Source organism: Stenella coeruleoalba, assembly GCF_951394435.1.
Source record: "Stenella coeruleoalba genome assembly, chromosome: 9".
NCBI classification, from domain to species: Eukaryota; Metazoa; Chordata; class Mammalia; order Artiodactyla; family Delphinidae; genus Stenella; species Stenella coeruleoalba.
Window position 1 is genome coordinate 94654999 of NC_137155.1, and position 26218 is coordinate 94681216.

At 39.2% G+C, this 26218-nt stretch overlaps 1 protein-coding gene across 2 annotated transcripts in view; it reads right to left on the minus strand.

Annotated features, from left to right (window-relative positions):
• The window catches only part of TPK1 (thiamin pyrophosphokinase 1), a 333066-nt gene extending 308685 nt beyond the window's left edge, over window positions 1-24381 (minus strand). The window contains exons 1-2 of one of the 2 annotated variants that reach the window (XM_079932024.1): window positions 24255-24381; window positions 23804-23862 (exon numbers count right to left, since the gene is read on the minus strand). In XM_079932024.1, coding sequence (XP_079788150.1) covers window positions 23804-23846 — 43 coding nt within the window. In that variant the 5' untranslated portion in view covers window positions 23847-23862; window positions 24255-24381. The other variant, XM_079932025.1, reaches the window with a different exon arrangement.
• Between the last annotated feature and the right edge of the window lie 1837 nt (window positions 24382-26218).

A 26218-nucleotide genomic window follows, 5' to 3' on the forward strand; every position in this document is an offset into this window, starting at 1 on the left:
TGTATTTTTCGTTTTCCACATTTTTACAGGTCATCATATGTGTCTAAGTAAAGGAGGGAAAAACATGTAGCTATACCAATCTTTTTGATTGTATGCTTGGGAGGAAAAAATTTTCCTCTACCCTTATAGCTTCTTTTGGCTGGTTTAGTAATTAAGCTGATGTAGAACAGATTAACTTGAGAAAAACAAATTTAATTACATATGTATGGGATCCCATAAGAGTATGAGATCCAAGGGCAAGTAGGGAAGCTGAGGCTTTAATATGCCATCCTGAGCTAAGGAATGGGATAAGGGCCGGGGGGCTTCAAAGGGGAGGAAGGCAATTCACAGGACAGTAAGAACAGATGTTTGGTATTAGATGTTTGCCCTGCTATACAGATAGTTCATTCAGATACAGTTATTTCTGGTAACAGCTCTCTCTGAGCCACAATCCCCATCTAAATTCTTTTAGGTAGTTAAGGGAGAGGTCAAGTTTTTTTCTCGAGTCTTCTGGGTCTTGACTGCCTTCAACTCAAAATAATCTACATGCCCAAGTGTCATATTTTGGGGTCATGTATTCTGCTGCCCTTCAATTGCAAAATTCAATTTACATTTTTACCTCCAACCTGTACCAATCAGCATTATGCAAGTTTTAACATAACTTAATGCAACATAAAATCACAATTATCTCTAATAAAATTTTAGGGAAAATACTTAAAAAGTTCATTTTTCAATAATAAAATGAAATGATTTCAAATTTTTTAAAAGAATAAGATTATTCCATTTTAACTTAATATAAAGCAAATATGTCCAAAGTAATCCCCAAAACATACATCTGTATACACTAAATGTCACTAATCACAATTTATTATCATAAAATTCAAGAAATGGATAACTACACAGATTCTATTTCCTCAACGAGTGAGTTCATGCGTCTGGATTTGTTTGTTAATAAACAACCAATTACATTTACGCAAGGTTCTTTTTAAAGTGACATCTTATAGTAATGAAAACTCTGATTATAAAAGAGAAACGGTAAGTTAGTATTTACTCTTGTGATTATGACATGCTATTAAAATAATTTATCCTCCTGCAATTTGTTTCATTTCTGTGTGCCTTAGTTAACTGCGTAACTAAACTTAAATGGATTCCACCCAAATATATGTAAATATCACTGGAGATCCAAATAAAAATATTTTCATAGCAAATTATACTCATTCCTCTGTATGTACCCTGCAGTAGCGAAGGATCTGTACTTACTCTTGCCTGTATATTATCATCAAGTTTCACATTATAAATAAGACTTTATTTTGAATCCTGAAGTTACTGAAAAACTCCTGCCCTACATGCGACTTCTATGAAGCCTTCTCCTTTAATGACATTATCTCTGCATACAATTTCAGAGACTGGGATGGCATTTTTTCAGTATTGTATTTCAAAGATGTTGGCACGTTTCATATTCTCTTACTGTTCTTTGAGGCTTATTCAAAAGCTCAGTCGTAAATGCCCAGACAGTCTTCTGTATCTGTAATTACATTAAATAGAAAGCCACTACTTTTTTTTTCACTAAAAAATACTTTCTTCAACATGTTAGCTACTTCCTGCTATTCAGTCAGAGCAGCAGCCTAACTGAATTCAAGTCTGAACTCCTTAGTTAACATCCATTCTCTACAATATACTTTACCATATTTCTCATCCCCATTGTGCGTTCATGAGAGGAAACAAAACTGATTTCTTCACCACCCACAATCAAGCTCTCCAGAATCCCCAACAGCTACCTGTGACCATAGACAATGCAGTGCACTCTGAAGAGGCAGGCCAGGACCACGTGCTCCTGGGGTGAAAGGGAACATCATCTAATCCAACCACCAATTCAGTACAACACAATTTCTCCCAAGAAGAGGCCATGAAAACAATGCTTGAACAGCTCATGAAGAATCAGGAGAATTGTAGAAGTGGAGAGCACCAACAGAGAAGTACTCCTCCTACAAGGATAAAAATCTGCACGGCAAAATCTAAAGAAAAGAAAGGTCAAATCTAAATTTAGAGGACCATTTCACCCTGAAACTAATGTTACACCCTCCAGAGCCTACCAAAAATTACAGTTCAGAGTTAACCAGAATAGAACTGTAGCCATCTGATCACTATTAAACTAAACCAAAGCTTCCTTTATAGCATTCCTATCTCAAGATCAGTTTTTCTCTTTAGAGCAAAGAAATCTTGTACTCAAGGGTTAACCACGGCTTTAACAAGTTAGCCTTAAACAGAGGAAAGTTTAGGGAAAAAAGGAAAAGGGAATTTGACGCTTACAGCTTTAGAAGATATGCCATTCCACCTTTCTTCTGGAGAACAGAAAACCGCCAGAGACAGAAAACCATGACACCTTTAATTTTGGAGTAACTCAGCTGATTCAGTCACCCCTTAGAAACTTTACATGGGAACTTCCAATAAAAATATAATAAACCTTAAAAACCTTGGCATGTGCAAACTATCGGATCAACTGCCTAGATTTCAAGCTTGCAAAAAGACTGAATACACCTGAAATTACACATCTAGGATACTAATAGTTACAGCCCACAATGATTATTTGCATCATTCTACCACTAGTATGACAGTGTTGCCATTAAAAATGGAGAAGAATTACTTTTCAACTATCAATGAACTTTAGCCTGCTATCACTATGTGGGATTCTCACATTATGGGAAAGAAGAACAGCTCTTCATGAAATTAGTTCTTATCTTAAAAGCTTAAGTTAAGATCCTGAACAAAGATAAAAGAAATTAAAGTAATTTTCAAAGAAAAACCTGTCAATATATTCCAAGCGTCCTGAAGAACATTCAGATTTCAGTTTCACAATATAATGAGCTTTCACAATTGAAAGTTACAATTGCTCATGCACAAAGACAATGTGAAGGGAATAAAACAAAAATATTATAATGCACCCTATGACTTACTGGGCAAGTAGAACTTTAAAGCAAAAATCATAATAAAAAATTTTAAAAAAGAGGTCCAAAGAAGAAAAATGAGTTGGAACACAACACAGGCAATATTGACTCGTCAAGAGGATTTAGGGCCCACATATGTACAAACCACCACTTCCAATGCTGTACTTCCCAGCTGAGGGTTGTTTCCTCCAGTGCCATCAAACCTGCTTCCACTGCCACTTCTGGAGTCCTGATCTCATCCTTCCTGCCAGAATTCCAGAAGCTAGGAACAATATCCCATTACCAGAAGTACTATAATTCTACTTCATTATGCATTAAATGGGCTTTTATGGGCTAGTCTAAGAACTTAACCAATATTGTAATTTCATTTCCATAAGAAAATATATCCTGAGTTTAAAAGTACAAAAAAAAAAATACTTTGGGTACAGCTGTCTATACAAAGTTATTGTTTATTAGAGCCAATCAACACAATAATATATTTCTTTTGCAAAGTTAAATCTGACACTCCTAGGATCTTTCACTATTAACTTTAGTTTTTTTAAATTAAACCAAGCCAAGTATCTTATTCTCAACTAGCACAAAAGGGCAAAAACTGATTAAAAATTCACAATAACTACATCCAATAACTTACAAAATGCTCAGGATCCACAGCCCTCACTCTTATGTAATTCTACGGCAGAATAAACCATTTAGCACAAAACTACCATGGAAGCCTGTATTGATTGTTTTGCAGTAATTAGTTTTGGATTAGGTTTCTATGTTTTCAAATACTAAGTTTTGTCAAAAATAGAGTCAACATATTGGAATAAGTCATTTATTAACAGAATTGTATATAAAAAGAAACCTGTCTATCCATAAAGACTCTGTGATGAGGCAGGGCTAAAGTAGAGCAGATGGTTGTTTAGACAAAGGGACGATTTATAGCATAAGAGACTTTGAGAACCTGTAATACGTATTTATCTTCAGTCCACTTCAAAAATCTATTTTGAGGACTCCTTTACTTCCCTTTATTTCCCAAACTCCTTTGAAGATCAAGAGCAGACTGGAAGGGCTTCCCTGGTGGCGCAGTGGTTAAGAATCCACATGCCAATGTTGGAGACACGGGTTCGAGCCCTGGTCCAGGAAGATACCACATGCCGCGGAGCAACTAAGCCTATGTGCCACAACTACTGAGCCTATGCTCTAGGGCCCGAGAGCCACAACTGCTGAAGCCCGTGCTCCTAGAACCCGTGCTCCACAACAAGAAAAGCCACCACAATGAGAAGCCCACGCACTGCATCGAAGAGTAGCCCCTGCTCGCCGCAACTAAAAAAAGCCTGCAAGCAACAATGAAGATCCAATGCAGCCAAAACTAAAATAATCTTTTTTTTTTTAATGAGCAGACTGGAAGGTGGTTTTAAAGAAAAAAGGGGGGATAGTTTAACAAAAAAAAAAAAATTCAAGGCTCAGAGCACAAAAAGAGGAAGGAGAAAAGGACAGAATAATCTGTAATAAGTCATTTTGTAAACCAGTGGGACCTAATCAAACTTATAAGCTTTTGCACAGCCAAGGAAACCATAAACAAAAAGATAATCTACGGACTGGGAGAAAATATTTACAAACATTGCGATTGACAAGGGCTTAATTTCTAAAACATACAGACAACTCATACAACTCAATAATGACAACAACAAAAGCCCAATCACATGAAAGGATGCTCAACATCACTAATGATTAGAGAAACGCAAATCAAAACTACAGTGAGGTATTCCACTCACACCTGTCAGAACGGCTATCATCAAAAAATCTACAAACGATAAATGCTGGAGAGGGTACAGAGAAAAGGGAACCCTCTTGCACTGTTGCTGGGAATGTAAATTGATACAGCCACTATGGAGAACAGTATGGAGGTTCCTTAAAAATCTAAAAATAGAACTACCATATGACCCAGCAATCCCACTACTGGGCATATACCCTGAGAAAACCATAATTCAAAAAGAGTCATGTACCACAATGCTCATTGCAGCTCTATTTACAATAGCCAGGACATGGAAGCAACCTAAGTGTCCATCGACAGATGAATGGGTAAAGAAGATGTGGCACGTATATACAATGGAATATTACTCAGAAACGAAACTGAGTTATTTGTAGTAAGGTGGACCTAGAGTCTGTCATACAGAGTGAAGTAAGTCAAAAGAAAAACAAATACCATATGCTAACACATATATATGGAATCTAAAAAAAAATAAAATAAAAGGTTTTGATGAACTTAGGGCCAGGACAGGAATAAAGACGCAGATGTAGAGAATGGCACTGAGGACACGGGGAGGGGGTAGGGTACGCTGGGACGAAGTGAGAGAGTGGCATGGACATATATACACTACCAAGTGTAAAATAGATAGCTAGTGGGAAGCAGCCGCATAGCACAGGGAGATCAGCTCGGTGCTTTGTGACCACCTAGAGGGGTAGGATGGGAGGGTGGGAGGGAGACGCAAGAGGGAGGAGATATGGGGATATATGTATACGTATAGCTGATTCATTTTGTTGTACAGCAGAAACTAACACTACATTGTAAAGCAATTATACTCCAAAAAAGATGTTAAAAAAAAAAAGACCTTACATATTGGACTCTGAACTTGGTTAAGTGACTGACTGCTTGGTTAAGTGACTGATTGATGCAGACACAAAGAGATAAAAAGGAGTAAGTATAGTTGACGCAGCTCACACATGGCCCAAATGGTGTGGCACAAGCGAGCAGAAAATTCCTCACAGAACTCAACCATCCTTAAAGTGTCCTTGTCTCACCTGAGTAGTTCTTCTGTGTCTGTCAATAGCTGCCATCAGCAACTCCAGCTCTCATCAGAGCCCATAAAAATGATTAGATTTCTTAACAAGAAAACTGACTAAACATAAGCCATTTACACTTCAAACAGTTGAAGGGCAAAAGTGTAATGTCAGACTTTATCTCAAGTATTGTTCTTACCTGGGAAGTGGAAACAATAACTCAGCTCCTAACAGTCATAGAAAGGGTGAATTTATGATGGATTTCAAGTATACCATACTACAGTATGCTTAATCCTTTCAGTTTTCTAATATCACAGACCAATTCACACTTCAGCTGAACCATTAGTTTCTATGAATGGCATTAGCATGAAGTAGCACATGTGAAGGGGTCCCTTAACATTAGATCTTTTTCTTTTTGGTGGGGGGGGGCTGCATTGGGTCTCTGCTGCTGCGCACAGGCTTTCTCTAGTTGCGGCGAGCAGGTGCTACTCTTCGTTGCAGTGCGCGGGCTTCTCAGTGCAGTGGCTTCTCGTTGTGGAGCATGGGCTGTAGGTGCACCGGCTTCAGTAGTTGCAGCGTGTGGGCTCAGCAGTTGTGGCTCGCGGGCTCTAGAGCGCAGGCTCAGTAGTTGTGGTGCACGGGCTTAGTTGCTCCGCGGCATGTGGGATCTTCCCAGACCAGGGCTTGAACCCATGTCCCCTGCATTGGCAGGCGGATTCTTAACCACTGCGCCACCAGAGAAGTCCCAAGATTTTTTTTTTTTTTTAATTAACAAGAATTACTGCAGGCACATGGCAACATATCCACTGAAATAGGCAACACTAATTCAGGTAGGTGAGTTGATAATAGGCAATAGAGAACTTTGAAAAACCAACTGTTCCTATGATAATAGTAATTTGAACCAAGAAAGAGCAGAAATTAAAGAGGTAAACTATTGTATAGTTTTGAACAAAAACTGTATAAAGTTTCCACCAGGCTTCAAAAGTTATCCGGTTTTGAAACCTATAAAAGCCATTGGCACTAGACGCCTATAAATTCCCATCATCATCTCATTTCTCCCCAGGCTTGCTCTATTCCTGATATTCCTATGTCAACGTTCCTAGCCTTTCAAGTCTATCACAAACATATCAGCTTCTTTTACCCACCATTCCTTGCATACCTCATCAATCCCAAATGCATCCTATCCTACTTGCAAATTTCAGAATTAAAATTTAAGTTTTATAAAATTTATAAATTAAAAAATTTTGAACTTGGGGGCAAAACATTTTCAGAATTGAGTGCAACACTGCTTCAGAAAAAAAGTCACTTCTATAGTTAAAAGGTAATATTTAGTGCATGGAGATCAAGCATAAAGAAATTAAAATGCATAAAATTATTTAATTGTTGCCTAAATGTAAAGTTTTTGACCATTATATCTATTTCATCTCATACAAATACAAATCTGGATGGCCCTGGAGGTTCATTCGCCTCCCTCCCTTCCCCCATTTCTGGATCTTTTCAAAGAGCAAGCTCAGCAGGTCAGACATAATCAAAGAACAGGCTCAGCTGAGCTGCCAAGGAACCAAGGCTCCCACGTGCACCAACCAGAAGTTCCTACTGTGAGAGAGTCACCTAGAGGTTCCAGCAAAGATGTGGGACATTATGGGGTGAAGTTCCTCTCCTGGAGCGACCTCCAAGACACGTCCCAGGCCAGAGGTGCCAGCCTAAGCACCCCTCTGCAGGATGGGAGCCTGGGGAATCACACGTGCTCTATTTCTCTGCTTGTACATTTGTCCCCAGTAAACACTAGGTAACCACTACACTGCACTGTGCGTTGTGTAGTCTGGGGCATGTGTGTCCCGCCCACTTTGTCCCTTTTCCTGCCAGGCTCTATGCTGTTTTCCAGATAAATTTTTACTTTTAAAGCTCACAGCCTGTGATACATCATTTACACATCAGGAAACTGAGTTCAAAGAAATTTAAAATTATCTACTTATTCACCTTTTAAATTAATGACGAGATAAGAACATAACTGGTGCTAGAGTGTAATTTTCCAAAGTTTAAAAATATGGCTTTCGGGGCTTCCATGGTGGCTCAGTGGTTGAGAATTCGCCTGCCGATGCGGGGGACACGGGTTCATGCCCCAGTCCGGGAAGATCCCACATGCCGTGGAGCGGCTGGGCCCGTGAGCCACGGCCCCCTGAGCCTGCGCGTCCGGAGCCTGTGCTCTGCGACGGGAGAGGCCACAGCAGTGAGAGGTCCGTGTACCGCAAAAAAAAAAAAAAAAAAAAAAAAATGACTTTCATGCAAATATAAAATGAACAATGCCAAAGATATTATTCAACTCATTAACGACGGTAACAGTTCAATTTTGAGTAGACACAACATTACTAAAATGAATTCGCTAATAGATGCAAAAATGGTGACTCCATTATAAGAAGGATTCGAGAAATAAGCACCAAAGCACTCAGGGTGCCTCAGTGAACAGGAACAGTGAACAAACATTACTTAGTTCTTTGGACTTAACTGCTGAACAAAAAGGAACCATTAGGCATTTCCTTTGGCCTAGTGGCACCGTGAAAAAATTACTGATACATTAAGAGTGCCATAAACAGAAAGAAAATTTAGAAATCTCTGCTACAGGGCAATAAAATATCAGGGGCTCTCTCTTTTTCAGAGTTTATATCAACTGTAACTACTGGATAAAAACTATGCATTATGATGGATAAGAATCATTCGCACAACTATCAGTCACAACTTCTACCCCGACGGAGTTGCCAAACAGCTCAGACAAAAGAAAATGAGTAAAAAGTATACACCCCAAATATAGTCACTGGAGGGTCCACAAAGACAAGCCCAGTATTCCACTGAAAAGACACCAGGTAATCTCTTTTGCTCTTTTTCAAGTCTTGAACAAGTTTTCCCAACTCAGATTACAGAAGGTAGTAACAGAAGTAAAGCAAAAATCACAGGAGATGAGAGGGGAGCAAGGGCAGCTACAATCCAGGAGTATTTTCATCAAGAATTGCAGAGTATGCATTGCCAGCAAAGACGTACTACACGGGACAGTCTGTTATGTGGCTATTGGACACATAATGGTACAACCTTTCTGGAAAGCCATTTGGTAACATGTACTAGAAACTGTAGGGATTCAGATCTCTGATTCCGTAATTCCACTCTCAGAAATTTTCCTTCAACATATAATGTGGACCACGATATAATCTATCTCACAGCATTAATTACAAAAGTAAAACATGTGGAATAACTTAAGTAGATTTCCCAGCTTAAATATTCTTTCCAGAAACCCTGTCTCAAATCCTTTCTTTGCAATCCACTTAATACACAGGATTTCCTCTATGATGTCTCTTATCACACTGCACTCTAACTTCCGATTTTCTCATCTATTTGCCCTATTAGGCTATAATCTCCATAAAGGCCTGGATCACGTATTTCAGTTGCATGGATTTAGCATGATGCCACATGTATAGTAGGCACTAAAAGGTTGGCTCAATGAAATTATTATACAGCCTGAAATATGTGTATGTTTCCTCTGTGGAGATGAAAAATAATTACAAGTATTAGCAACATCAAAACAAAATTATGTCAGAGAAAAGCCTCAAGTTATATCCCAACTACATTGACAGACCATCAGAATCATTTGCATATATTTTGAAAAGCACAAACTGCCAACAGAGGGGACATGCACCACAGTTACTGCTGACGCAGAGAAAGAGATCGCAGCGTCACACCAAGGGGAGCCAGTCTCTGCCACATCCTGAATGCATGATCACACGAGGTATTTCCACAGACAACAATAAAGCGCTGAAGAAAACCACCCTATGCTATTAGCTTAAAGCAAGTTTGAATAACGATAAATATTATCCTTAAATGTGATGGCGATTGTTTTAATTATGTTAAAAAGGAATCTGATATGTTTCTCAGGTCAGTGCTTCTCAAACTTTAAGGAGCATAAGACTCATGTAGGGGTCTTGTTAAAATCCAGATTCTTATTGTGTCAGTCCAAAGTGGGGCCTGCGATTTGGCATTTCTTACAAGTCCCAGGTAATACCAATAGTGCTAGGATAGGGACTTCAATCTAAGTAGCAAGGTCTCATACAAGGAAATTCATAAATGTAAAGAAGGGTATGAAAAGCTCCATTCTCCTGGGGGTTTTTTTGGAATCCTAAAGCACTATTCTCTCCTCTGATGATTTATCAAAACCTTTCTGATCAGGATTCTCAATATTCTGCAAATGCTACAGTTTAAAATAATGGAAAACGCAGAAATGGAAGAGAGGTCATCCCTCCAGATCCCAGGGAAATTAAAAAGATATTAAAAGAAAGCACTAAAAATGAACTCTATGCCCACAAATTTTTGATAATCTAGATGAAATGGACGTATTCCTTGAAAGTCTGCCAACACTCACACAAGAAGAAATAAATGATCTGAAGAAGTCTACATCTATTAAAGAAATTGAATCAATAATAACCTTGCAAAACAGAAAACATGAGACCCAGATGGGTTCACTGGTGAATTCTACGAAATATTTAAGGAGAAAATCATACAAATTCTATACAGTCTCTTTCATAGGATAGAAGCAGAAGGAATACTTCCTAACTCATTCTATGAGGCCCCCATTACCCTAATGCTAAAACCAGACAAAGATATTACAATAAAACTACAGATCTCTTGTGATCATACACACAAAAATCCTCAAGAATATATTAGCAAATTGAATCCAAAAAATGTATGGAGAGAATCATACACCACAACCAAGTGGGATTTATTTCAGGTATGCAAGACTGATTCAAAAATCAATTAATGTAATCCATCACATCAGCAGACTAAAAATGAAAAATAACATGATCATTTCACTACATACAGAAAAAACATTTGGAAAATCCAACGCCCATTCATGATAAAACCTCTCAGTAAACTAGGGATAGAGGGGAATGTTCCCAACTTAAGAAAGACTATCTCCAAAAGACCTACAGCAAACATCACACTTAATGGTGAGAAACTTAAAGCTTTCCCAGTGTGGTATCAGAAATAACAGACAAATATATCAAAGGAAAATAATAAAGAGCCCAGAAATAGACCCTCATAAATACAACTGATCTTTATCAAAGGAATAAAGGCAATACAATGGAGCAAAGACAGTCTCTTCAACAAATGGTTCTGGAACAACTGGACATACACATACAAAAATATGAATGTAGACACAGACCTTACAGCCTTCACAGAAATCAAATGAAAATGGATCAAAGACCCAAATGTAAAATACAAAACTTCAAAATTACTAAGACATAAGAAGTAAACCTAGATGACTATGCATATGGTGATGCCTTCTTAGGTACAACAACTAAAAGCACAATCCATGAAAGAAAAAGTTAATAAACTGGTCTTCCTTAACATTAAAAACTTCTACTCTTGGGCTTCCCTGGTGGCGCAGTGGTTGAGAGTCCGCCTGCCGATGCAGGGGACACGGGTTCGTGCCCCAGTCCGGGAAGATCCCACATGCCGCGGAGCGGCTGGGCCCGTGAGCCATGGCCGCTGAGCCTGCGCGTCCGGAGCCTGTGCTCCGCAACGGGAGAGGCCACAACAGTGAGAGGCCCGCAGACCGCAAAGAAAAAGAAACTTCTGCTCTGCAAAGGACAATGTCAAGAGAATGAGAAGACAAGCCACAGCCTGGTAGTAAATATTTTCAAAAGATAGATCTGATAAAGGACTTTTCTTCAAAATATACAAAGAAACATTTAAAACTCAACAATAAGAAAACAACTCAATTAAAAAATGAGCCAAAGACCTTAACAAAGGCCTCACCAAAACAAGTTATACATGTGCCAAATAAGCAAGTGAAAACAAGCTCCACATCGATCGTCATCAGGGAAACACATGTTAAAACAATATCACAGACACAACTACACACCTATGAGAATGGCCAAAACCTAGAACACTGACAACACCAAATGCTGGTGAGAAAGTGGAGCAACAGGAACTCTCATTCATTGCTGGTGGGACAGTAAAACGTACAGCCCCTTTGGAAGGTAGTTGGGTGGTTTCTTACAAAACTCAACTTTATCTTACCCTATGATTCAGCAATCACCTTCCTCGGTTTTTATCCAAAGGTGTTGAAAACTTATGTCCTCACAAAAACTGCACGTGGATGTTTACCACAACTTTATTCATAACTGTCAAAACTCAGAAGCAACCAAGAAGTCTTTCAGTAGGTGAATGGGTAACCTGTGGTACATCCAGATCATGGAATATTATTCAGCGCTAAGGAGAAATGAGCTGTCAAGCCATGAGAAGACATGGAGGAACCTTAAATGCCTATTAATAGGTAAAAGAAGCCAACGTGAAAAAACTACATACTGTACGATTCTAACTACACGACAGTCTGGAAAAGGCAAAATTATGGAAAAAAATTTAAAAAATCAATGTGGGGGGGAATAAATATGCAGAGGACAAAGGATTTTAGGGCAGTGAAAATGCTCTGTTATGATTCTATAAGGATAGATATATTTCATTATACATTTGTCCAAACCCATCGAATGTACAACACCAAGAGTGAACCCTACAGTAAACTACGGACTTTGGTGATTTTGATCTATCACTGTCGGTTCATCATCTGTAATAAATGTACCACTCTGGTGGAGGATGTTGACAATGGGGGAGGCTATCTATGCATGTGTACGGCGTCTATGAGAACTCTATACAACTTCCTCTCAATTTTGTTGTAAACCTGAAACTACCCTAAAAAAATAAAGTCTTTTTTTAAAAAAAATGGAAAACAGGCTCTCAGTAAGTGTTCTTGAGAAGAACATCTCATTTTTCAGGAGTAGATTACTGATGCCTATACTGGGATAGTGGAACTGAGAAATAAGAAATGTAAGGAAAATTGCTCCTATGTCTTCCACTGCCTAGAATGGTTCCTGGTACACGGCAATCACTCCAATAACTATTGAATACATGACTACAATATTTAGCCTGGAAAAAGAGAAAAAAGGAAGAAAAATCTGGTTAAGGTCTGTCAGTATTTGAAGGCAATTAAGTAGAACGTAAGTCAAAGTCTTCTGTATGATTTCAGTTGAAAAATAAAAGAACTAAAGGTCAATTTCAGCTTAAGTACACATTTTAAACAATCAGTTGACCAACAACAGTATGTAATTTCTCAAAAAGTCAGAACTACCGGAACATGTTCAAGCAAAAAAGTCGGAGAGCCATCTCAGAGGGGCGATACCAAAGACACACTTGCCCCACAACACTAAGGATTTCTAAAGTCTTCTCTCCACACAGGATTCAGTACTCACAGCACTTTTACTCACATTAAGAATAAACTGCAAGAGTAGTTTTCCTACTTTGAAACAGAAACATAAAGTTGCCTCAACGTAAACAGCGGCAACTGGGCCACAAGCCCAATTTATACAATTTACACATGGCCTAAGAGTAAATCAAAAGCTTCAATTCTGTGAAGTCATAAAAACAAAAGAAACTATTCCACAGTGATAAATGAACACCTTCAAAGGCAATGGTGTGATAAAGATACAGAAATACCCTCAGAATGAAATCCATTTGTTTGAGCATCTGTTTTCCACCTACAAAGAATAACTCTTTCTGATGGATTTAACCAAGAAAAAAAGAGAATACAATTCATTTGAATGAGAAGTTAATGCACAAACACACCTCATTTTCCTAGAGAACCTCCAAAGACATCTGGTGTTCATGTATCAAAAACCACAGAAGATTTTTTTCCTTTTTGGTGTGACCAAGCCATGACATTCCAGCACTGCGAATATTACAGCTGCCTCCACAGCTCCTCACTTGATATTCTCAATTGTTTTGTCTGAAAGAACAGTATTATTTCTGATAATGCTACAAAGGACCAATTTACAAGACTTTTTTTTTTAAATTAAGATTTTTAAACTCACTTTAGAAGCTTTTGTTTCAGAAAGCATGTAGCTATCACAACGCTAATATGGAAAAGGTGTGCTCGGAGGATGCTGCAGAGACTTAATACCACCAAAACAAAGGAAACTGATTCTCTAGATCACGTGGAAAGGATGGCTTATAAAGTTAATGAGATGGTACTTACGGCAAAAGAAACAATTTGGCCATTAAGAATGAAACAAATTAATAAATGAAACAAATTAAATAAATGAAACAAATTAAAAGAACAACAAAAATTAAGGCAAGTATGAAAATCAAGTAAAATACATGGAAAAGTTAAACTACAAACACACAAAGTGTAGTTATGACAGCAAAGTCTTAGTAAGTGAGAAATAAATTGAAGAGAATAAAAAGAAAGGAGTCCAACAATTATGAGTTATACACAAGGAAAAGCATTAAGAGCCAAAGCAGCCAATTTCCCCTTAACACGCAAGAGACTTGAAGACTACCTGGGCTAGATTTCTAATTGGGCAGATGAGTAAAGAGGATTAACCCTTGAAACTGGAAAATCCACTAGTTTGCCTCTTCGATTTCTTAGCTGTCCCTGGAGAGCAAAGACATCACAATTCTTAAGCAGAAGCTTTAGCCTGAGGGCTATGTGCCATCCACAAAGGGATGAAAATTTCTTTAAAAACAAACAAACAAAAACACCTGCCAGTTTTCCAAGTTTCAAAGCAGGCACAGCACTTTAATTTAAACAACAAAAAAGCCATGTTGATACTAGGAAGAACAGTCAGAAAACCCAGGTTGTACTCCTAGCTCCAACACCTGTCTCCAAAGGCTTTCTGTGGAAAAGAAACATTTTATTCCCTGTGTATCAAGTTTATCCCAAAAGTATGAGTCTGTGAGCTCACCCTTGCTGATAGAATAAAAACAAAGTATTTGACAAATTATCAAACTAAAGTATCTCTAATGAAAATTTAGCATCTGATTTGAGACGTGCTAGAAGTGTAAACTAAACATGGAGTTTGAAGATTTAGTACAAAAAAAAGTCAACTACGGCATTAACAATCGTTTATTTCTCATTACATGTTGAAATTATATCATTTTAGACATTAAAGATAAAGTTCACCTGTTTTACCTTTTTAAAGAGGCCACTAGAAAATTTTAAAGTACATATGAAATTTAGATACTCAGGAAGTGTTGAATGAATAGAGAAAATTTTGTATAGAAGTACAAAACAGCAACAAAGTAAGAGACTGACATTGACTTTTTAATTCATCTACCAGCTATATTCAAATGGAGTGATATTAAAACCTCCCTTTACTTGGTAATCATGAGAATTCTGAAATGTGGACCGAGTCAATTTTTTTTAAAGTTGAAAAGTTTACAGCTGAAAAAGTAAACTGACGTACACTATTTCTTTTGGGCTGAATTGTGTCCCGCATAAATTCATGTACTGAAGTCCTAACCTCCTGCACCTCAGAAAGTGACTGTATTTGGAGATAGGGCCTTTAAAGGGGTAATTAAGGTAAAATGAAGTCCTATGAGTGGGACTAATCCAATAGGACTGGTACCCTTATAAAAATAGATTAGAACACAGATGACCCACAGACCAAGGGGCAACATGTGAGGACACAGAGAGAAGGCAGCCATCTGCAATCCAAGGAGAGGCCTCAGGAGAAACCAACCCTGCCAACACCTTAGTCTTGGACTTCCAGCTCGAGAACTGTGAGAAGATAAACTTGTCTAATCCAGCCAATCAATGGCACTTTGTTACGGTAGCCCCAGTAAACTAATACACCGTTCCAAACAGTTAAAATTTTTCTAATAACTGATGCGGTTTTGCTTTTCACACTTAAATTACAAACTCAGTGCTTCAGTCACACTAGCCATACTTCAAATGCTCAACAGCCACAGATATTAGATAGCCCAGATCTAAAGAAGAGAACAAACCAGAATGTCTAACAAGAACGCTTAATTAGTTGGGATATGTGACCAAGAGGCATCTTGCTACTATATATTGAAGAATTTTTCATCTGTAATTTAAAAATAAAGGCAAATGCAAATAACTCAGATCTACCCTTATGTCATTCTTATAAGGATTTGCTAAATAGAGATTACAGAAGGGAGTTAACAGTTTAGGACTATGTTTGGTACCAATGAATGTCGTCACCAAGGGCTCTTGAGAGATCTGTTGCTGCAAAATGCACAGAACTACTGATGCAGGTGGCCAGTACACATTTATATCACAAAGGAGCCAGAACTCTAGATACAGGTTACCCAGGGATTCCCAAATTAGCTTCTAGTAAAGTGGGGAACGCTAATATCCATCTTCAGGTTTTATACTCCTTTTACAAACTTAGGCATTTTCCATGGAAATTAAGTTCCAGAAATACAAGAGATGGCAGGAATACTATACTAGTATATGAATACTAGTATATGAATGAATCTGAGATATTCCCAGATTCATTTCCACTTAACCATGAGGCATCAAAAAACTATGACCACTATAAATAATTTCGTGCATCTAGAAATAATAAATTCAACAAGCGTGGAAGAAAAATACAGAATCCAGGAAAAAATAGTTTTGGTAGCCCTAAGGGAACACATTACTAAATAAATAGCTATCTCCTTTGAGAATTAGAAAAATGAATGGATTTCAAAATGTAATAATCAATATAATAAAGTTGATCTAATACAAAATATTTTACATATCCATAGACTCTACTTAAACTTGCTTTTTATACTAGCTTAAATTTGACCAAGGAGTTCACGTTTGTATATATTCCTACATTCCATAAAGAAACTAAGGCTCTAAGAAATTGAGTGTCAAGCCCAAGGTCACATAACTAGCGAAGAGGATGCCTAAAACTCAAACCCGGACTTCTAGGTCCAGAACTTTTCTATAGGTTTTACCCTGTTGAAGCATTAAAACTATGCCCAGCACACAGTGTCATGTAAATGTTAGTTGTTACAAAAATGTGTAACATAATTATGCTGACTTGATCAAGTGTGTGCTCATAATACTTAAAATGGTAATTTGATTCATAATAAACCTCAACAATGGTAATTCAGTTTGGAAGAAATAACTCCCAAGAGCATTATGGTCACAGGAATCCTTTCAAAATTTAAATGTATATAATCTTTTTGCAAAGAAATGGAGAGTGATAGATAAAAGGCTTTCTAGCACAAATTTATGATGAAATTACGTGGGGAAAATAAAATGGAACTTTTCAGTTACAGTTTATTATATATACTTCTAAGTGAATGATGATTCATACCAAACTGCTGTATTTTTTTATTCCATCATATCAGCTTAAGAGGGATATAAACACTTTATTTAAGATGCCAATACTTGGGACTTCCCTGGTGGTGCAGTGGTTAAGAATCCGCCTGCCAATGCAGGGGACACGGGTTCGAGCCCTGGTCTGGGAAGATTCCACATGCCGCGGAGCAACTAAGCCCGTGGGCCAACTACTGAGCCTGTGCTCTTGAGCCCGCGAGCTACAACTACTGAAGCCCACGCGCCTAGAGCCCGTGCTCCACAACAAGAGGAGCCACCACAATGAGAAGCCTGCAAACTGTAACGAAGAGTAACCCCCGTGCGCAGCAACAAAGACCCAACGCAGCCAAAAATAAAAATAAATAGATGTCAATACTCAATGTTAAGGGGGATTTAAAAATGTGAGGGACAACTGTGCTGGATTTAAAAAGACTGAACCAAATGCACAGGTAGTCCTAGTTTGCAACAAGCACCTGGATAAGTTGTTTTGAAAATGAGAAAATTTAAATATGGTTGGGTATTAGACACTGACATTTGACATGGAAAAGTAGAGTTATGAACAGAATAAAGCAACTCACAGTATGTTCTCATTTTGCTTTAAAAATACCTAACTGTATTTATACACAGAAAGTATCTGGAGGGATATAAATATGAATATACACACACGAAATGTTCACAAACATGGAGGTAACAGTGGTAATCTCTGAGAGGCTGAAATACAGCATTTTTATTTCATTTTTGTTTGTCCATATCTCCTAACTTTTTATAATGCATATGTACTATGTTGTGAAAGTTTACAAAAATGTTTAAATATCAGTATTTTTAGTAGGCCAGAAATTAAAACCTCTGTAATTATTTGCTCTATGTCATAGGTTTGTGAAATAAGCACACGTAAAATAATGATTCTAAGGATGGTTTTACTCTTCACTTTTATTTAACTATGAAGTATTTAAAATACTTCACTTTCAAACATATGGAGTTCTAAATATAAAGCTTGATGATAAAAACTGAAATGATCACAGACACTAAAGCAAAAAAAAAATCCAGATTTTTAAGAATATTTTGAAAATGCATCTATACTTACAGAGTTTAAAATAGCAATAGTATGTGCTTACCAGTTAAACATTACTCTTCAATTTAAAAAACCTTTAGATAAAACGTTAAGAAGTCAATGAGCAAAATAACTAAAATGTCTGCATTCTTACTATGTACCAGTGTTAAATGCTTTACAGATACTCTTTAATCTTCATAACTCTCCTTGGAAAGTGTCATTCTATTTTATTGATGAGAAAATCAAGACAAAGAACTATGTATCCAGAAAACATAAAGAAACTCCTACTTGGTAATCATTTTGCAATATATACATGTATCAAGGCAAAAGTAATACAACATTATATATCAATTATATCTCAATTAAGAAAAAGAAACTCCTACAAATTAAATTCTTTAAAAAAAATCACAGACAACCCAATAGAAAAATGTCAAGAATAACCATCATCAAAAAGTCTATAAATAATAAATGCTGGAGAGGGTGTAAAGAAAAGGGAACCCTCCTACACTGTTAATAAGAATGTACACTGGTGCAGCCACAATGGAGTACAGTATGGAGGTTCCTTAAAAAACTAAAAATAGAGCTACCATATGATCCAGCAATCCCACTCCTGGGCACACATCTGGAAAAGATGAAAACTCTAATTCAAAAAGATATGTGCACCCCAATGTTCACACCAGCACTATTTATAACAGCCAAGACACGTTAGAAACCTAATGTCCACTGATAGATGAATGGATAAAAAAGACGGGGCATATATAAACAACGGAATATTACTCAGCCATAAAAAAAATGGAATAATGCCATTTGCAACAACATGGATGGACCTAGAGATTATCATACTAAGTGAAGTCAGACAAAGGCAAATATCATATGGTATCACTTATGCAGAATCTAAAAAAATGATACAAAGGAACTTATTTATGAAACAGAAACAGACCCACAGACACAGAAAACAAATTTATGGTTCCCAAAGGGGAAATAGAGGGAAGGGATAAATTAGGGATTTGGGATTAATAGATACACACTACTATACATAAAACAGATAAACACCAAGGACCTATTGTATAGCACAGGGAACTATATTCAATACCTTGTAATAACCTATACTGGAAAAGAATCTGAAAAAGAATAGATATATAGATATAGCTACAGATATATGTATAACTGAATCACTCTGTATGCCTGAAACATAAAAAATCAACTATACTTAAAAAAAAGAAAAAGAAAAGAAAAATGGCAAGAGACAAACATTTCCCAAAGATGTACAAACAACCAATAAACAAGTGACAAGGTCAGCATTCTGCCATAAGGGAAATGCAAATTAAAACCACAGATTCCTCTACACACTCACCGGAATGGCTAAAATTTTAGAATAACAATTCTAAGGATTGAAAATGAACATTCGAGGTGATAAACGTAGCATGAGCTAAGGCGAAAGTATTGAAGCTCCAATAAATGTTCACATAAGTAAACAGTGGGGAGTTCAGCTTGGCTTGGACACAGAGAGGTGATAAAAAAAGTATTCTGGAATAGTGGTTAAGAGTCAGATCACGGGCTTCCCTGGTGGCGCAGTGATTGAGAGTCCGCCTGCCGATGCAGGGGACACGGGTTTGTGCCCCGGTCCGGGAAGATCCCACATGCCGTGGAGCGGCTGGGCCCCGTGAGCCATGGCCGCTGAGCCTGCGCTTCCGGAGCTTGTGCTCCGCAAGGGGAGAGGCCACAATGGTGAGAGGCCCGTGTACCGCAAAAAAAAAAAAAAAAAAAAAAAAAGAGTCTGATCACGAAGGGCCTTTAAGGTCAGGATAAGGACTTTAACCTGTATATGATTAGCAATGCTGAACCATGACATGGATGACACAATTTAATTGAGTTTTAAGGTATACAAAAGGCTGCTTTGTATAAAATGTTCCAAAGGCAGAAGGACACAAACTTTCCAAAGTTTTCTATCTCCTACCTTGCAATAAATCTCTCTATCCTCCACACTGTGGTTATACCCTCACTGCTCAACCATTCTTCCAAAACCTCCACCTATTCTCTCCAACCTTATTTCTTCCTCACTCGCCACCAGATGAACTGAATTAGTTCATGGCCACAGATGCAGCACTGAGCTCTCACTCAAGGAAGGCCTAGTGCCTGCAGTGCTCTGTGCTTCCCCCCAGGCCTCTCACAATTTAAATCCAGTGCTTTTCCAGATGTCCACTTGACACCTGTCCATCCCATCATTTCTCTGCCTAATCCAGCCTGCCCTCATCTTCTCCCCAGTCCCCACGGTTCCTATGTGGGTCCTATCAGACATAATTTAACATCTAACTAGAATCTGTCTTGTTTTGTTCTTGATTCCAACAAGACCATAAGCTCCTGGATAGAAGGGATCACTTTTGTATCCTCCACAGCACCTAGTATCAAAGGACATACACTAGCTACTTGTCAGTTCCTCTAGACAACAGAAATGCAAACATATCCTTAGATCCAGTAATTCCATTTCTGGAAATTTATCCTACTGATAAACTCACATAAATATGCAAAAATAATATAATCAAAGATATGCATTATAGATTATAATAAGAAAAACTAGAAATAACCTAAATGTCTATTAAGAAAGCCTAGCTCCTTTGTGTCTATACTGCCCATTAAAAAAAAAAAAAGTTGGGGTATCTACACGTATGGACCATCATAAAGTAGTAAGTGAAAAAAGCTGCAGGAAAGGGCATAAAACAGGTCACACACACACACACACAAATTTAGAAAAACACAATTTAGAGATTTAAAATGACAATCTCTGCTATGGAGATTCTTCCCTGCAGTGCTAAAAACAAGACAACGGGCCCAAAATGGAGTCATGTATGCCACATCCCCAAACCCAGACTTAATACTTAACCCAATTATGTACAGCTTCAGCTCTCCCCAAAATGGAATCTTAAACCAGCCAGTCAGGAATCACCCTATCAGCACTAGTGAAGTAATCTGCCTGACAGACCCTTACCATCCCCTAAAGGAAAGTGACCTTGCTAGAACCAATCTACCTTTTGCTAGTATAACTTCCTTGTTCCTGCCCCCTTCTGCCTATAAAGTCTTTCATTTTGTACAGCTCCTCCAAGCTCCTTTCTGTCTGCTACGTTGGATACTGCCCAATACATGAATTGTTAAATAATCATTGAATAAGATTTGTAATATTTACTCACTTGCATTGTTTAACATATAGAAATACTTCTATTTTTGAAAAATGAACAAAGAGCACACAGAATCTATAATAATCTTTGTAATAGAAGAATATTGATATGTTTTCACCCACTGCTCCAAGAGTAATTTACAAAACAATTTATAATATAAATCCATTTTATTTAAAACAAGAATAATAATATACTGGGTTATATGTACAAAAATAAATATTCATAACATTCCACCTTGGGACTTCCCTGGTGGTTCAGTCGTTAAGAACCTGCCTTCCAGTGCAAGGGACGCAGGTCTGATCCCTGGTGGGGGAACTGGGATCCATCCTACATGCCGCGGGGCAACTAAGCCCACACGCTCTACAGCCCCTGTGCCACAACTACTGAGCCCGTGCGCTCTGCAGCCCGCCCGCCACAACTAGAGAGAAGCCCCCCACGCCTCAACGAAAGATCCCGCATGCCGCAACAAAGACCCGATGCAGCCAAATAAATTTTAAAAATATATTTTAAAAAAATGCCACCTTAATAATGGTTATTTCCAGAAGAGGGATTACAGGAAACTTTCACATTCTAGGTTAGTCGTTTTTCTTTAAATAATAACCATTTACTTTAGTTACAAAAAACAAAGATTAAAAATATATATTTCCCTGAGCTAATGATCATTCCAGAGATGTGCATTTTGGTCCACCTAGCAATTAGTTCATCTGAAGAGAATCAGTTTGTCAGCATGCCTGCTATACTAAACCTGGGTACACATCACAGGTACATCATGCCTAAAAATTAAATCCACAGAAGTTATCAATACAAAAACTACCTCTCTGCTGTAAAGTATTAAGTGTCTGTTTGATGAAGGGAATCCCTCTCAATGTAAAGTTAACCTCGAATACTTACCGAATTACTGTAAGAGGCCAGGCATTGCAAGGGCCCCTCATCATACACTCTTCTGTTTTTAAACATCTCTCATTTATCTAGAGTCGAAGTAAACTTCTAGGGAGTCCGTGCTTCTAGTCCAGTGTTTGAGAAGAGATAGGGAACTGTGTAAACTTTTACCCTTAGGAACAGGAGGAAACTAGGAGAACCACTAAATCCCAAAGAGCTCCTCAAAGGAGCTCGGGATTCTGCCTGGTAGATCTGTGCTTCATATAAGATATCACGGCTCTTGACAGTTCCCCTACATGCCCTGTCCCAGTGAGGAGCTTACACATGTCTAACTTGACGAGTCTAGGCCTCCTTCCTAAGCCTTTGATAAAACACAGAGGGAGCAGAACTGCCTGTGTTTCCTACTATTTCCTACTTTTCTATTGCTCCAGACCTTCTCTATCTCAGCACTGACCCAGAGATCCAACCATGTTAGCCTTACTGCTGAATCTAATAGCTTGAAGCCAAGCGCTTTACATGTTTTACAACTCATTTATACTCACAGTAACGCTGCGAAAGATTCCTATTTTATAGATGAAGAAACTGAAATACAACAAGCAAAGCTAAGATTTAAACCCAGAGACCCTGTTGCCTCACTCCAACCTTTACTATGCAGCACTATCTATATGACATATCTCATTAAACCTAGAAAACACTAGAAATCCTCCTTTCTAACTAAACCTAAAGCACTTAGATTTAGTAACAAATCTTAACGTCAACAGGCCACCTGAATCCAATGTTCTCTCTTGGAAATGCTATTAGTGCCGCTACTGTTGGATAACAGAACTATGAAATTTCATTTGCAAAACATTTATGTTTGCCAGTGATTTTCTTAACTTAGGAGAAGCCGTTTAGTTATGATTAAACACCCAACCTCTTAACCAAGTCAATGTAAACATATCTGGGTTCAGATTCTAGCTCCATTACTACCTGTTTCCTTTACCTGTAAAATAAGATATGAAGTATATATAAACAACTTAGCACAGCAAATGACTGGAGAGGAAGGAGTCAGTGTTCCCTACTGTTATTATCCTTTGATTGTTTTACCATAAATACTCCCAGGATGTGGGAAAGCTGACAAGTTCAGATCAAATTCAATATCCCGCCCCCTCCCAAAAATACTCGTGAATTCATGGGTTTAGAGAAAACTTTAAACATGAAAAAGCTATGCAGTCTATTTAAATTGATGAACTGATAAACTAGAAGTTCTACACAACAGAAACACAATAAAAACTGGTAAATAAAAAATGTTTAGCACACAAGTCAGTTACTACACTCGATAATGAATGCGACAATTAGCTTCAAAGAACTCATTCTTCCATCTATTTCCAGGTGAATTACAATGCCTTTACACTTAGAAATAATAAAAATTCTTGAGTATTATATCTTTAAAGCATTTTTTATTGGGTAACCTCTGGCATTTTCCACAGATTACAAACGGGCAGGCAATAATAAAGGCAATAAAGACTGACCTTTACCCCTTTGGCGTCTAATGTTCTACTGTTAGAGGTAAGTTCAGACTGTTAAGAGCCTAAGAGCTCACATTACAAGTAGGGCGTCGTCTTCTCCAGGTGAAGGGCATAAAATACATCATCTTTTAGCCCTCACAACTCTACACCGCAAGGACTAAAAACTATCCTCGTTTTTTTCAGATAAGGAAACTGAGGCACAAGAGAGGTTGAGTAATATGCCTAAATGGAGGACATCTGAGGCAGATTGGAAACCATTCTGGGTCTGGAGTCCAGCCCTCTTAACATCATCAGGGATCTGGGGGTGCGCACATCAATGTCAGTGTAAAACGTGTTAAGAAATACAGTACCAGTGGGAAGCAGGGGTTCCAACGGGGTAATAGCATGCTCCATAACGGATTACTGGTCTCTGCATTAAAAACATAAAAACGCCACATTAGAACTTCTAGGTAATTAAACAGCGCGCGAAATCGTCAGTACATTTGGTCTCCGGGGCGGAGCACGGAGCGAGCCGCGCTCCTGGCGTGCGGGCCCGGGCACGGCAGGCAGGGCGCGCGGCGGCGGGGACGCGGGAGACTCGAGCCCCAAAGGGTTCCAGGGCGCGCAGGGCAAAGCATGCGGGCGCCACGCGTGCCTCGACAGGGCCGCCCCGTCCAGCGTCTCCCCGCGCCGCCGTCACCATCCGGGACCGGGGGAGCCAAGAAAGCCAGAGCGGCGAGGGGCGGCCACCTCCTCCCCGCCCCGGCTTGTAGCCCGCACGCCGGGAACGAAGGCGACGCGCTGGAGTGTTGTCGCACTTACATAATGGCGGGTGGAGCCACCAGCGAGCGGAGCGCAGACTGCGGGAGCGAGGGCGATCGACCGCTCGGCGCTCGGCTGAGGAACCTGGGAGACGCGCGATCCCCGCTCGCAGATTTAAGTGAACGGCGCTTGAGGCGGCCCCGCCTCCTTCCGGGAGCCGGAGGCGCGTGCAAGCCGCTTGCCCCGCCTGAACCGCGTGTCCACGCAGGTGAGGGCGCCGTACTATCCTCTCACCTGGCCGCTGCCTTCTTCCCGTGCCGCGCTCTCTTCTAGGCTAGCTCGTACCTGAAGCCATCGCTGGTGTTTCTGCCGAGCGCTCCTCACTGAACTTTGGCACGGAGGCCCCTATTTGCTCCAAACCAAGCGTTAATTTCCCCGTCACCCTTCGTCAGCTTGGCATCAGAGCCAAGCAAACGTCCCAAGTTATCCAGAGCCCGTTTTCTCGGTCCTCATTCTTTTTGATCTCTCGCTTGCAGCTTGTGTACTTAAGGAGCACGCCTTCGTTAAAGTCTTCACTTGGTTGCAACAATCGCGGAATGTTTTCGTTGGCAGGAACTTTACGCTGCTTACTTGCAGCTCCGCTCGCTCCAACACTCCCAACTTCAAGAGTTCATTCTGTGGCCACGCAGCCTTTTCCAAGACTGTGCAAACCAGATCTCTAGACTTAGACTCCCTAGGCTTTACCTTTTCCAGGCTAAACTCTTGTTCTTTCGAGGTTCTTATAGAACATGATTTTTAGACTCCACCATCGTGGCTCCCATCCTCTGTATTTAATGTTGCTCAGAAACTGATTCTGACAGCTGTTGAGAACCGTGCAACTGTCAGCACGTGACAACTCGTGCAAACCCCTGCGCTAAGAGACGTGACCAACTCTATCACGGTTTCTATAAGGCGGATCCCTAGGACACACAACCATTAAAATGCCTAGCTGAGAAAGTTCTAGCCAACAGCTGATGGCAGGCCCCTGACCTCCCAAAGGGCTTGAAATTGTGAATATGTTTCTTAAGACTCAGAAGCATCTCTCTCAAAGACCCGAGAGCCATTCCCTGCAGAGGCAGTCTTCAGGAAGGGTAGGGCCTCTGTCTCCCAGTCTCTGTGGGAGGATAGACTCCTCACTTCCGCAGCTGCCAGTTAGCAAACGAAGCTGGTCTAGTCGCCTTTATACTGACCGACGCTTTGCAATTTTCACTTCTCTAATTCTATTGAGCTCCCACTCTTGCCCGTCTCTCATCCTCCCTTTAAAACGTTCCAGTCGCCTCTCCACAAATAGGAATAGAACTCAGCTCTTTCTCGACTGTCAGTAGTTACTAAACAAAACCTATTTTCAACGCTTCAACTAATACCCGTCTGTGTTTATCTTGGACACTGGACACAATGTTCCAGGAGTGATGCAACCATAGAAAAGTACAACATTGCCCATGCTCAATAACTTTTTCAGCTGCCAGATCAAATAGAACTTGCAGGTGTTTTTCACATTCACCACTGTCAAGCCAAGGGTACACCTATCTCACAGTCAATTTTAGACCAAACTGCTAGGGACTTTACAGTTATCATTGTAAAATTAAATATTATGACTTTGCCATCACAGTTACATGGGTGGGCCATTTCAACTATGTTACTTACTAGCTGTGAGACATTGGAACTCTACCTCAGTTTCCTCGGATATAAAATGGGAACAATGTTGCCTACTTTGGAACGGTTCTGTAAGGATCAAATGACTTGGTATGGATAAACACTTGGGCAGGTGCCTAGCACGTACAGGTTTGCAACAAACGTTTGTCCCTCTCCATCAATATGAGACGTATTCCACTTACACCTTATGACATCCTTGTTTATATTTGTAACACACATCCTTGCAAAGTTTTCATGTGTAATCTTGCTCAAGTTTCTCCCAAAGTCATTACCGAAGAAAACTGAAATATTAACCACAATAAATGTCAAAAGTCCACGTTTCAAGATGCCAC